The sequence below is a fragment of the Pagrus pagrus genome (genome assembly GCF_965226575.1).
Source record: "Pagrus pagrus genome assembly, chromosome: 6".
Taxonomy (NCBI): domain Eukaryota; kingdom Metazoa; phylum Chordata; class Actinopteri; order Spariformes; family Sparidae; genus Pagrus; species Pagrus pagrus.
This window is the reverse complement of record NC_140190.1, coordinates 31,235,055-31,247,189: the sequence shown is the minus strand read 5'-3', so window position 1 is coordinate 31,247,189 and position 12,135 is coordinate 31,235,055. Positions and strand designations below refer to the sequence as shown.

At 40.7% G+C, this 12,135-nt stretch overlaps 1 protein-coding gene across 4 annotated transcripts in view; it reads left to right on the top strand.

Annotated features, from left to right (window-relative positions):
* Nucleotides 1-11,709, top strand: part of LOC311258028 (long-chain fatty acid transport protein 6-like) — a 50,110-nt gene extending 38,401 nt beyond the window's left edge. For 2 of the 4 annotated variants that reach the window (XR_014622693.1, XM_084354066.1), the window contains exons 5-7: nucleotides 1,193-1,283; nucleotides 10,356-10,477; nucleotides 10,566-11,709. Coding sequence is in view for 2 of the 4 variants with exons in the window: in XM_084354066.1 (XP_084210192.1) it covers nucleotides 1,199-1,283; nucleotides 10,356-10,477; nucleotides 10,566-10,742 (384 nt within the window). In the remaining 2 variants the exon portion in view is untranslated. Of the gene's footprint in view, nucleotides 1-225; nucleotides 307-1,192; nucleotides 1,371-10,355; nucleotides 10,478-10,565 lie in introns of those variants that run through there. The other 2 variants (XM_084354067.1, XM_084354068.1) reach the window with 2 other exon arrangements.
* Nucleotides 11,710-12,135: the final 426 nt, after the last annotated feature.

Below are 12,135 nucleotides of genomic sequence, written 5' to 3'. Positions count from 1 at the left end.
AACCTGGTGTTGTTTTTATTTTCCTATTAATGACGAGTAATAGCTTGCTCTGGCATTGCGGAGGGCCTTCCTATATATTTTAAGGCTATCTTTCCAGGCTAAGTGAGATTCTTCCAAATTGGTGGAACGCCATTTCCTTTCAAATTTCCGTGATGTTTGCTTCAATTTGCGGGTATCCGAGTTATACCAAGGTGCTAACCTCCTGTGTTTTATAGGTTTCTTTTTCAGAGGGGCAATAGAGTCCAGTGTTGTTCGCAATGAGCCTGCAGTGCTATCAACAAGATGATCAATTTGTGAGGAACTGAGGTTAGTGGAGGAGTCCTCTATTATATTAAGACATGGCATTGAATTAAGTGCCAGCGGTATAATTTCCTTAAATTTAGCTACAGCACTATCAGATAGACATCTAGTGAAGGAGTTTTTGCCTGATGGTGTGTAGTCCAGTAATAGAACTTCAAAAGTTATTAAGTGATGGTCTGATAAAAGAGGATTCTGTGGAGAAACTGTTAGATTTTCAATCTCGATACCATAAGCTAGAACAAGGTCAAGGGTGTGGTCGAAACAGTGAGTTGGTTTATGTACACACTGAGAGAAGCCAATAGAGTCTAATAATGAGATAAATGCAGTACTAAGGCTATCATTAACGACATCCACATGAATATTAAAATCACCTACAATAATTACTTTATCTGATTTGAGGACTAGACTTGATAAAAACTCAGAGAATTCAGATAAAAATTCTGAGTAAGGACCAGGTGCTCGGTACACTACAACAAATAGAACTGGCTGTAAAGTTTTCCACGTTGGATGTGAAAGACTAAGAACAAGGCTTTCAAATGAGTTATAATTTAATTTAGGTTTAGGATTGATTGACAGACTTAAGTCATAAATAGCTGCAACACCACCTCCTTGGCCGGAGCCTCGAGGAATGTGAGTATTAATATGACTAGGGGGAGTGGATTCATTCAGGCTGACATGTTCTTCAGGATGCAGCCAGGTTTCAGTAAGACAGAATAAATCAATATTACAATCTGAAATTAAGTCATTTACTAATACAGCTTTCGATGACAGGGATCTGATGTTTAGGAGTCTACATTTAATTCTCTTGTCTTGTTTTGAAATTGCAGAGTTGCTGTTAATTTTTATTAGATTTTCATGCACAACTCCTCTTCTGTCATGTCCTCTCTTTCAGCTTTCCATGCCCTTTCAGCTCCTGAGATATGATCCACAAACATATGAGCCAGTCCGAACAGACTCTGAGAGATGCATACAAGCACAAATAGGTAAGTGTATCGCATGACAAGTCCTTCAACATGAAAGTCATCCAGTCTAATACAGAAGTTTGTATTAGTGCTTGGAAAGATTCACATTTCTTCATTCAAATATTGATGGAATCAATTGTGATCGACAGTCTCGGGTAACTTTCAGCAAAGACACTATCATTTTGCTATAACTTATGGGCACAATTGGACAATTGTTGATTACCAACGTTCTTAAAAGCACTGTACTTTGTACTTTTCTAAATTAAAACTGTATGTATTGGGGTGGAGCCGAACCCGAATACAGTATTCGGAAAGGCACAAATAACGTGTTTTTTACGAATACTTATTTCGAACAAATACTTTAAAAAATATTTGTATTTGGGAACAAGAAAAACATCATATCAAAAAGCTACGTTTCCTCATGAGACCGCAGTACATGCCCGGATGAGTGAGTGAGTGACGTTCAGGAGTCGGGGGTGGGGGCGTCAAAACACCGCTGTTCCGACCCCCCCGCCCCGGCAGCTGTCCATGGTGCTGCTGAACCAGGTGATGTTGTTTACACTCTGCGTTGTGGCTTGTCTGTGAAACGCACGCTGCTCAGGGACTGGGCAGATCTGTCCCACTTGCTTTGTCCCTCACTCCGTTGGGAGATCTTCCACAGAGTAAAAGAAATACACATTGTTTCTCTCCCCCGCTCCACTCGAGCGCGGCTGAACGCAGCTTGAGCCCACTTCACGGGGGCGAGGCTGCTGCAGCCGGCGACCCTGCTGACAGCAGACCAACAGATCAAGTTTAGTTCTTGGAATTCTGTGCATTAGAAAGAACAGTTCTTTTAAGTATTATTTGTTTTTATTCTGTCTGTTCAACGTCCTCCAACAAGGACGGGTGGGGTTCATAATGTTCACAATGATATTTTATTAGTTTTTGGTTTAACCATGGATGAGGTAATGGCTGTTATGTTATTTTCTTTTCAATGACATTCCTTGTTACATGTTCATTGCTGGATTTATGGAAAAACATCAACCAATATTGCATATCCCTAATTATTATAATGGATAATTAAAGAATACTTACACTATAACGAAAATTAGAAGCGTAACTAAAAAAAAAAAATATTTTTACGCCTATTTTGAATTTTTTTATCGAATACAAATACAAATACAAATACTTTTCCCCCCTCAACAAATACAAATACAGATACAAATAACGGCTGCTCTGCACACCCCTAGTATGTATGTAAAAAAGAGTCATAAAGTCTGTTGTATACGCAGTAGGTGTATATACAGAGGAAGGGCTCATGTGTCTACTAAACTAAAGTATATGGTCCCCCCCAAAGTATATGGTGGTTATGCCCATGCATACAAGGAATCACAAAAATGCTGAAATTCCGCTCAGAGGACCGAAGTCCAAAAATTCATAGCAGATGTTTGTTTTCAAAAAGTATTTGAGTACAACTGTGTGTGTGTGTGTGTGTGTGTGTGTGTGTGTGTGTGTGTGTGTGTGTGTGTGTGTGAAATCAAAGCAAAAGAATGGAAGCCTAAAGAATCAAAGCCAAATAGAACCTAGCAGTCTGTATAAGGTCTTCAACATTTCTTCAGTCTGAGTCTTCTTCAACCACTGACCCAGCCGTGAAAACGAGAGATAGAAAACCAAAGAAAAGCTTCAAGAGGAAGACATCTGATACGGACAATATCTGTTCATCGGAGACAACAGCATTTTTCTGAGACAGATTATACCAGCCAAATGGAGCTCTACAGCCAGCAGTACAGAGACGTGTCTCATCAGAGACTTCTTCAACCACTGACCCAGCCGTGAAAACGAGAGATAGAAAACCAAAGAAAAGCTTCAAGAGGAAGACATCTGATACGGACAATATCTGTTCATTGGAGACAACAGCATTTTTCTGAGACAGATTATACCAGCCAAATGGAGCTCTACAGCCAGCAGTACAGAGACGTGTCTCATCAGAGACTTCTTCAAGAGCTGGAAGCGACAAAAGAGCAGCTCAAAAAGCAAAAAACCCTGAAAGAAATGTACATCAACAGGGGAAAAGAAACAACCAGAGAGCTAGAGCGGCTGAGAAAGTACAGCGATGATGTAACTCTCAGCAACGCAAAGATAGCTACTCAGGTGAGAGATAACACCAGGCAGAAGAAGAAGAAGGACCTTCATAAAGATTATGAAGAGCTCCAAGTGGCCCATTTAATCAATGAGGAGAAGTTTCAAACTGACCTGCAGGCGGAGAAAGACAAGAACAAGCTTCTCCATGAAGAACTGGACAAGACCAGGGCTTCACAACAAGAGATCAGCCAAAGGTATGAAACTGAAGTCATCACTGTGAGACAGCAGGCTGATACTCTGCAGCGGGAGCTTGAGAAGGAAGTCAAGTCTCACGCAGACAAAGTGTCGAAAGGCTTGCAGATGATTACCAACTTGAGGGCTGAACAGGATGACCTCTGTCACAGGATCACCGAGGAAATCAATAATCTCCAGCAAAACATGGAGAAGGAGGGACGTTATGAGAGACATCTGGAGGAGCTGAAAACTCAGCTTAATGTTCAGATCTCTCTCAACGTTGAGCTCTCCACAGAGCTTAAGGCCTTGAAAGAAGTCCCTGAGGAGAAGCTGTGTGAGCAGCAGGAAACCATCCCTACTGCACCGGCCCCTGAACTTCTGGAGGTGACTCAAGTTCCCGAGGAGAAGCTGTGCGAGCAGCAGGAGTCCATCACTACTGCACCAGCCCCTGAACTTCTTGACGTGACTCAAGTCTCTGAGGAGAAGCCGTGCGAGCAGGAGTCCATCATTACTGCACTAGCCCCTGAACTTCTGGAGGTGACTCAAGTTCCTGAGGAGAAGCCGTGTGAGCAGGAGTCGATCACTACTGCACTGGCCCCTGAACTTCTTGACGTGACTCAAGTCTCTGAGGAGAATCACCAAGGCAAACCAAAAAAGACTGTCTGGAAAAGAGACCGTCACTTTCTGGGATTAAGGAAACCAAAGAAGTGGAAGAAGTAAGATGGCTTCAACAACTCAAGCTGTAACCAGGAGCTCCTCATACTTTGTCTTTCTGTGTGGAGGTAACAAGTACCCCCCCATGCCTCTGTCAAGGGGGGGCTGTAGCTCAGGAGATAGAGCGGGTCGTCTAGTGATCGGATGGTCACTGGTACGAATCCCGGCTCCCCCCAGCTACATGTCGAAGTATCCTTGAGCAAGACACTGAATCCCAAATTGCTCCTCATGAGCAGTTGGCGCCTTGCATGGCAGCCTCCGGCATCAGTGTATGAATGTGTGTGTGAATGTCATCTGTGGTCAGGCATGGGGGGGCAGTGGATCGCCGTTACCTCCCACAGCAGCACACATATATCTTGCGGACATAGAATGGGGAGAAACCAGGAGCTCCCCATACTTTGTCTTTCTGTGTGGAGGTAACATGTCCCCCCCATGCCTCTGTCAAGGGGCGGCTGTAGCTCAGGAGGTAGCACGGGTCGTCTAGTGATCGGAAGGTCACTAGACGTTGTGAATCCCGGCTCCCCCCAGCTACATGTCGAAGTATCCTTGAGCAAGATACTGAATCCCAAATTGCTCCTGATGAGCAGTTGGCGCCTTGCATGGCAGCCTCCGACATCAGTGTATGAATGTGTGTGTCAATGTCATCTGTGGTCAGGCATGGGGGGGCAGTGGATCACCGTTACCTCCCACAGCAGCACACATATATCTTGCGGACATAGAATGGGGAGAAACCAGGAGCTCCCCATACTTTGTCTTTCTGTGTGGAGGTAACATGTCCCTCCCATGCCTCTGTCAAGGGGCGGCTGTAGCTCAGGAGGTAGCGCGGGTCGTCTAGTGATCGGAAGGTCACTAGACGTTGTGAATCCCGGCTCCCCCCAGCTACATGTCGAAGTATCCTTGAGCAAGATACTGAATCCCAAATTGCTCCTCATGAGCAGTTGGCGCCTTGCATGGCAGCCTCCGGCATCAGTGTATGAATGTGTGTGTGAATGGGTAGATACCATATGTCATCTGTGGTCAGGCATGGGGGGGCAGTGGATCGCCGTTACCTCCCACAGCGGCACACATATATCTTGCGGACATAGAATGGGGAGAAACCAGGAGCTCCCCATACTTTGTCTTTCTGTGTGGAGGTAACATGTCCCCCACATGCCTCTGTCAAGGGGCGGCTGTAGCTCAGGAGGTAGCGCGGGTCGTCTAGTGATCGGAAGGTCACTAGACGTTGTGAATCCCGGCTCCCCCCAGCTACATGTCGAAGTATCCTTGAGCAAGATACTGAATCCCAAATTGCTCCTGATGAGCAGTTGGTGCCTTGCATGGCAGCCTCCAGCATCAGTGTATGAATGTGTGTGTGAATGGGTGAATGTGGCATGTCAAGCACTTTGAGCTGCCCGAGAGGACTGGAAAAGCGCTGTAGAAATGCAGACCATTTACCATCTGTGGGTTTTCCCCGGGTGCTCCGGTTCTCCCACAATTTTCAAAACAATTGTTTAAATTTGGATTTAAAGAAACACATAATTAAAAAAATAAAAAATGGAAAAAAAATAAAATTCCTGCTCAAATAGCTTTATATTGTAGTATGTAGTAATTGTACAGTAATGTATGTAAAATATAGGACATTGTCTTTCTTGAGGTGGGAACACATTTTGCCCCTCAAGTGGTATTTCATTTTTTGCACACTGTCAACATGGTCTGTCTACTATCCTGATCAAGAGGGACATAACATTCATTCAGTAATGAAAACTAATTGACAAAATCCTCTTAGAGCTATGCTCCTTGAAGCTGTACTTAGGCAGCGCTGTATAGTTTATCATGTTCAATGGCGTACTCTAATAATAATAATGATAATAATAATAAACTTTATTTATATAGCACCTTTAAAAGAGAGTTTTCAAAGTGCTTTGACAGTAAAGCTCAAGCAGGAAGACAATATTACAGAATAAACACTCATCAGTCTATATATAAATATAGCATAACACTATGCTTGATCAGAGGTCAGAATTGTTTGGCTGATCGGTGTATATATATATATATATATATATATATATATATATATATATATATATATATATATATATATATACATATATATGTATATGTACATATATATATTATATACATTTTTATATTTCCATGAAAGATGATGTGACTGTTTTCATTTGCTACACAGATATGAAATCAAATACTGATCTCTGATGTAGCAGCTTCTAAAACCAGTTTCATTAAACCTTCTGGTTTTATTGAACTTTCTGTGGATAATGTGATTTCTTTTTCCCACTAGCTCAGTATGAAACAAATTTCAATTGAGTGAAACCAATACTTTAAGACACCATAATGGTATTAACATAAACACTTGGGCATTGCAGATAGACTGTCGGGGTAGTCGTTAATATTGTTTGGGGATTCCACTGGAAGGAAAAAACCAGCTGAGATGAGTGATTGTCACATTACAGTAATATGAGCAGTAAACAGTCATCACTGGGTGTAAGAGGAAAAAAAGATGTACTCAGTGAACTTTGGTTTCACAGAAGTTATCACCCTCAAGACAGTCACAGGTTTTTTAGCGTTTTGTTCTGTGCATTATATTTTGTATAGTCTCAGACATCGTCTGGGACTTTTTTCAAGGTAAAATTACATTTCAGAAAAAGAAAAGAAGCTTCCCATTGTAGATGGAAATGTTTTGTCATAATAATCCCACATTTTGTCAAGTGAGATGCAGTGTTTGGCAACTGTTGTCAGCTGCAGATTATATATGATTTACTTAATAATAATAATAATAATAATAACAATAATCATAATAAAAATAATTTCATTATCTATCATAAGATTATAAATTATGACTTTTATTTACTCATTTATTTCTTGGTTTATTTACCAGGGCAAGTGCACATTAATAAACGAACATAGCTGTAAATGCAGTCGAGTTAGACCAAAGGCTGTTTTTCATATGTATTTTAGTCCCTGGATTGATGTTAAAGTCATTCAAACGAAGAGTATATGATTAAAATTACAAAAATGATTAAAATAATTTGTATGCATGCAGTTTGAAAATAAAAATGTCAGAGAATAAGACACCATAATAGCCTAATGTTAGTAATGGTGGTAAAACATCATACATTGCAACCAGAGCTACTGTGAGTTCACAGTTTGAGTCAAGCGTACAACACACAACCAACGAATCCAACCAATCACAGGTGGAGCAGGGCAGGTCTTGCAAGAAGTCCAGTGGGATCCTAGATGAAGGGTTGACATCAGTTTTGTCTCGTATTGACTTCTCCTTTACATGTTAGCTTGGCTGGTTAGCTTGCATCTCTCAAAAGATGAGAAATGCATCGCCTGGTAACTCCAAAGTTGTCTCATTTGCATGTTGCGTTAGCTAACGTAAGCCACTGGTAAGTCAAACATTTGTAAAAAAAGATTAATTCTATTCTGAGTTGGAAGGTGTGTGATCCCTGCAGCTTCTGCCATGCATAATTGTCTGTAAAATTCAAACTGTGTTAACGCAACCTTGCCAGGGGTTTTTTATTTTAGGAGGCAAGTTTGTTGAGAATGTGGATAGACAACTGAAATGTATTGTTGCTATATTGGCATACTGAAACTAAAACTAATCAGTCAACATTCAACAAACGGTTTACACATGACTGGTTGCATGAATAGGCAACTGTTGGTTAACAACTTTACCAACTGAACCAGCTTTAAAATTCTGAGATGTCAATATTTGTCTGGTGGCCAAAAAAACAAATGTTATTGCAGGCTAACTGTATCTAACCTCACCATAGTCACCAGTCACCATACCAGGGGTCCGTTTCACAAAGCAGGTTTAGTGAAAACTCTGAGTCTGTTAACCCTGAAATGAGGGAAACTCTGAGTTTTCCGTTTCACAAAGGGAGGTAACTCAAACCAGAGAAGGAGGGGTAACTCTAGCCTGTTTCACAGAGAGAGGTAACTTAAGCTCTCGGTCAGTTACCATGGTAACATGCTCTATGAACCTAACCTGGTCGGGACCAGGTTTTTCTCAACAAACCTCGAGTTTCTCTCTGTCTCCGCCCTCTTTCAGCCACACACGGTATTTGATTTCCTCATTCATTCAGTCAGCAGTAGAGTTTTGGCGTAATATAGTTCTGCCGTCTGTTTTTTGAGAAAATCATTGCAAAAATCAGTCAGTAGGCCTACATTAGAAGTTATATTAGGTGGCGACTATTTTCACTACCATGGCATGTCCTTTTGATAATGATCCCGTGGATGAAGGTGCAGCATTACTGCGCAAGAATTAAATATTCGTCGGGAGATGATTATCAGACCGCGCATAGATGTTCTTGCATTTCCAGACAATTATCTTTTTGAGCGGTACCGTTTCACGTCACAGTCCATCATTTACATACACAACCTAATCCGCCCTTACATTTCCAACATTACCAACAGAAGTCATGCTCTCACATCCCAGCAGATATTGTGTGTTGCGCTGCGTGTTTTCTTTTTTTTTTTTTGAATAGGGAGTTTTTTTATACAACGTCGGAGATGCAGAGCACTTGAGCAAGGCAACTGTATGCAGAGCGGTCAGAAAAGTGTGCCTCGCCCTGAAACGCCCAGTGGGGTGAAAAACGTAGCCCTCCTCTTCCCCGTTGCCATGGTGACTCGTCGAATCGAGGCTCCACTGATGCTGTCTTTTTATACTTGTGGCGCACGCGCTTAACTCCAGGTGAAACTACTCCGAGTTGATCAAACTAACTCAAATCAGCTGTTCTGGAACCGAAAACTCAGAGTTTTCTATCTCAGAGTAGATCAACTCAGAGTTCAAGGTTAGACTCAGAGTTTGTTGAACCTGCTTTGTGAAACGGACCCCAGGTCTGTGGAATCTAAAAATTTGAGTTACTCAAATATTTGTTTTCTCTTTAAACATTCAAAACATTTTCACTGAACATGAAAAGGACTTTGCATTTCCAGCATTTATAGTTGGTCAAATCAAATCACCTTCACAGAAACAGCACAGGCATAAACTACAGGTGTATTGTGTGCACGTATTGCAGTGTTTCTTCAGATTTCAATTTGAGGCCTTTGTGGATGACAACAACTCTATTTTAGGCATAACATGAAATAAGATGAGATATACTTCATTTTCCCTAAAGGAAAATTTTTCTTGGGCAATAGGGGTGCATACAGCTACAGTCAACTGAAAAACTGTATGTAAGTGACAAGACAGTACAGAGAAGAAAGTCCAGTGGTGTCTACCGTAACGATGTGGTACCCAAAACACAACAATAAGTTATAGGGATGTCCCGATCAGGTTTTTTTACCTCGATCCTGATCCGAGTCATTTGATATTTAGTATCTGCCGATACCGAGTCCCGATCCGATACTTAGCCCTAACTAATATTTTCCTAGATAATACAGCTGCAATAAGAAAAAATCACCTGCATCCAAGCTGTTCTTGATAGCTTTTTTTTTTTTTTGTTAAAACAAAGTAAATACTTTCATATGGCTCTTTCTTATTCTGCATATCCTTTGTTTTTTTTCTAACAAAAACAACCAAGTAAACAAAGTCAGTAACTAAACCCTGATCCTCTCACGGAGATGGGCTGGACATTTTATCCACAGGTTTTCCAGACTAACGTTACGAGCACGACTGCATTCTGCCGTAAATTGCGCTCCGTGGACGACAGCTGACGTAAAAATAATCGGGCTTGGATCCACGTTCAAAATTGCCGATCCCAATCAGTGAAAAAATGCCCATATCGGGATCGGGACATCCCTAATAAGTTACATAGACAAAAATGAACAGATGTAAAATATTGCACATGCTTGGGTTAGGGTTAGGGAAAGAAAAGTGTTTAATAATGAGGTAGTAATAATAAAAAACGTAAAATCACACTTATCTAACAAATAGCTGTATGTCATTTTTTACAGTGGTGTTAAATACTTTGAGTACCAGCAACTCTGTCCACTTTGCAGCTCGATTAATGTTGCACTTCAGGGCCTCCATAGCCATATATCATAGACATATCAAAGCAAGATAATGGAGGCACTACGGTTACTTTGCTATTTTTCCATTGTGACACAGTGACCTTTTCCATTCTGTGTATGCAGGATATGAAGGTCGAGCAGGTATGGCTGCTATCGTCTTAAACCCGGCTCACAAATTAAATGGGACAAAACTCTACAACCATGTAGTAAAAACAATTCCCTGGCCATGGTTTCTCAGAATACAGGTAAGTCTTTCAGATATTCATTACCTTCATTATGTGGTTTTAAGTGTCAAGTTAAACTGCTTGTTTGTATCCCTTTCTGTGTTTTCAGACCTCTCTGGATGTGACCGAGACCTTCAAGCAACAAAAGGTGAAGCTGGTCCAGGAGGGTTTTAATCCGGACATCACCCAGGATCCTCTGTATTTCTTAGATGTCTCAAAGAAGGACTATGTTCTCCTGACTTTATCTCTATATCAAGACATTGTGTCTGGAAAGACCAATTTATAAAACATTTAGTACAAGTTAGAGGCGGAATGAGTAGAATTTTCTAAACACAACCCTCCTTCTGGACTCCTGGACTTGTGTGCATGATCTTGCACCTAGTCGCTACATTTTTACAGAGTCCTGCCCTCATACCCTGTGCGCTTTTATTGGCTGGGGGCTATATGCCCACTTCCCAAAGGTTGATGTTCAGAAAAGTCCCAACTCAAGTAAAATAAAAAAAAAACATACATGCAGAGGACTGGGCCTCTGTAGATGCAAACACCGTAGCACACTACTAGTGGTTCATACGCGATGATTGAGAGGGCCTGTTTTCTCCGCTTAAAAGGTTATGTTTTCACCCGTGTCCGTTGTTTGGTTGCTTGGTTTGTCAGCAAGATGACACGAAATCTACTCAACAGATTTCCATGAAACTTGGATTGAGGATGGGTCTCTGCGTAGATCTTTAGACTCTGTTAACTTTTGGTGCAGATTCAGAAAAATAGAGAAAGTGACTTTTCTTCTCACTTTTGAGATTGGGTGTTTTTGGACTTTTTTAAATTTTTTTATAACTCATCTATGATTGAGTCAGTTATGTCAGCAGTTATGGGTGGTTGGGCCTTCGTTGTTTCTTTTTTTGAAGATCCTACTTATTCTGCCTTTAATGTAGAAGTACTGACAGTGCTCCAGTACAGCACAGAAAAATAAGCTAAAGTGATTCCATGTTGTGGCCTCATTTCCATTTGTCGGTATTTAAACCCAGATTTGTGATCAGTTACCACAGTGAGGAGTATAATTAAAAAATGTTGGGATTTTTAACACTTTAAAACCACTGTCTCTTCCCTTATTCCCAGTTTGCATACATGTATGTCCATGAATTGTGAGCATTTAACCAACAACTTTCCTCAGATTGTTGAATAATATCGATCTGTCCGAAGAGGTAACATTGGCCTGTAATTCACAAGAAAAGAAGCCAAAATGTGAAAAATAACTACAACTGTGGAGCAGAAAATGTTTTTCCTGCTTTCTTATCTTGTTAAACATTCAACCTACACTCAGTGTATATGGTGTGTGCAGGCACACCGTATTCAACCGTGACATTTCTTTTTTCTACACTTTTTAGTTTATTGTTTTACAAAAATTGAAAAAGAATTTGAATATTTAACAATTTGACAAAACTTCCTTGAGAAGATTCTTATTTATTTACTGTAAAATTAGTGGCTGTAGGTTTTAATTACCTCAATCTTATCTTTATTAGTAGTAGGTTAATATTAAAGATGGGTCTTTATTTCTAATTTTCCCTGTTTTGTATGTAAGTATATTTGATCATATTTTAGTAAGAAGCCTCTCTGTGTCCTGGCTGTTGTTTTACTCAACCCCTCCTCCATGATCACATGTTATCTTGACATGAATAAGGTAT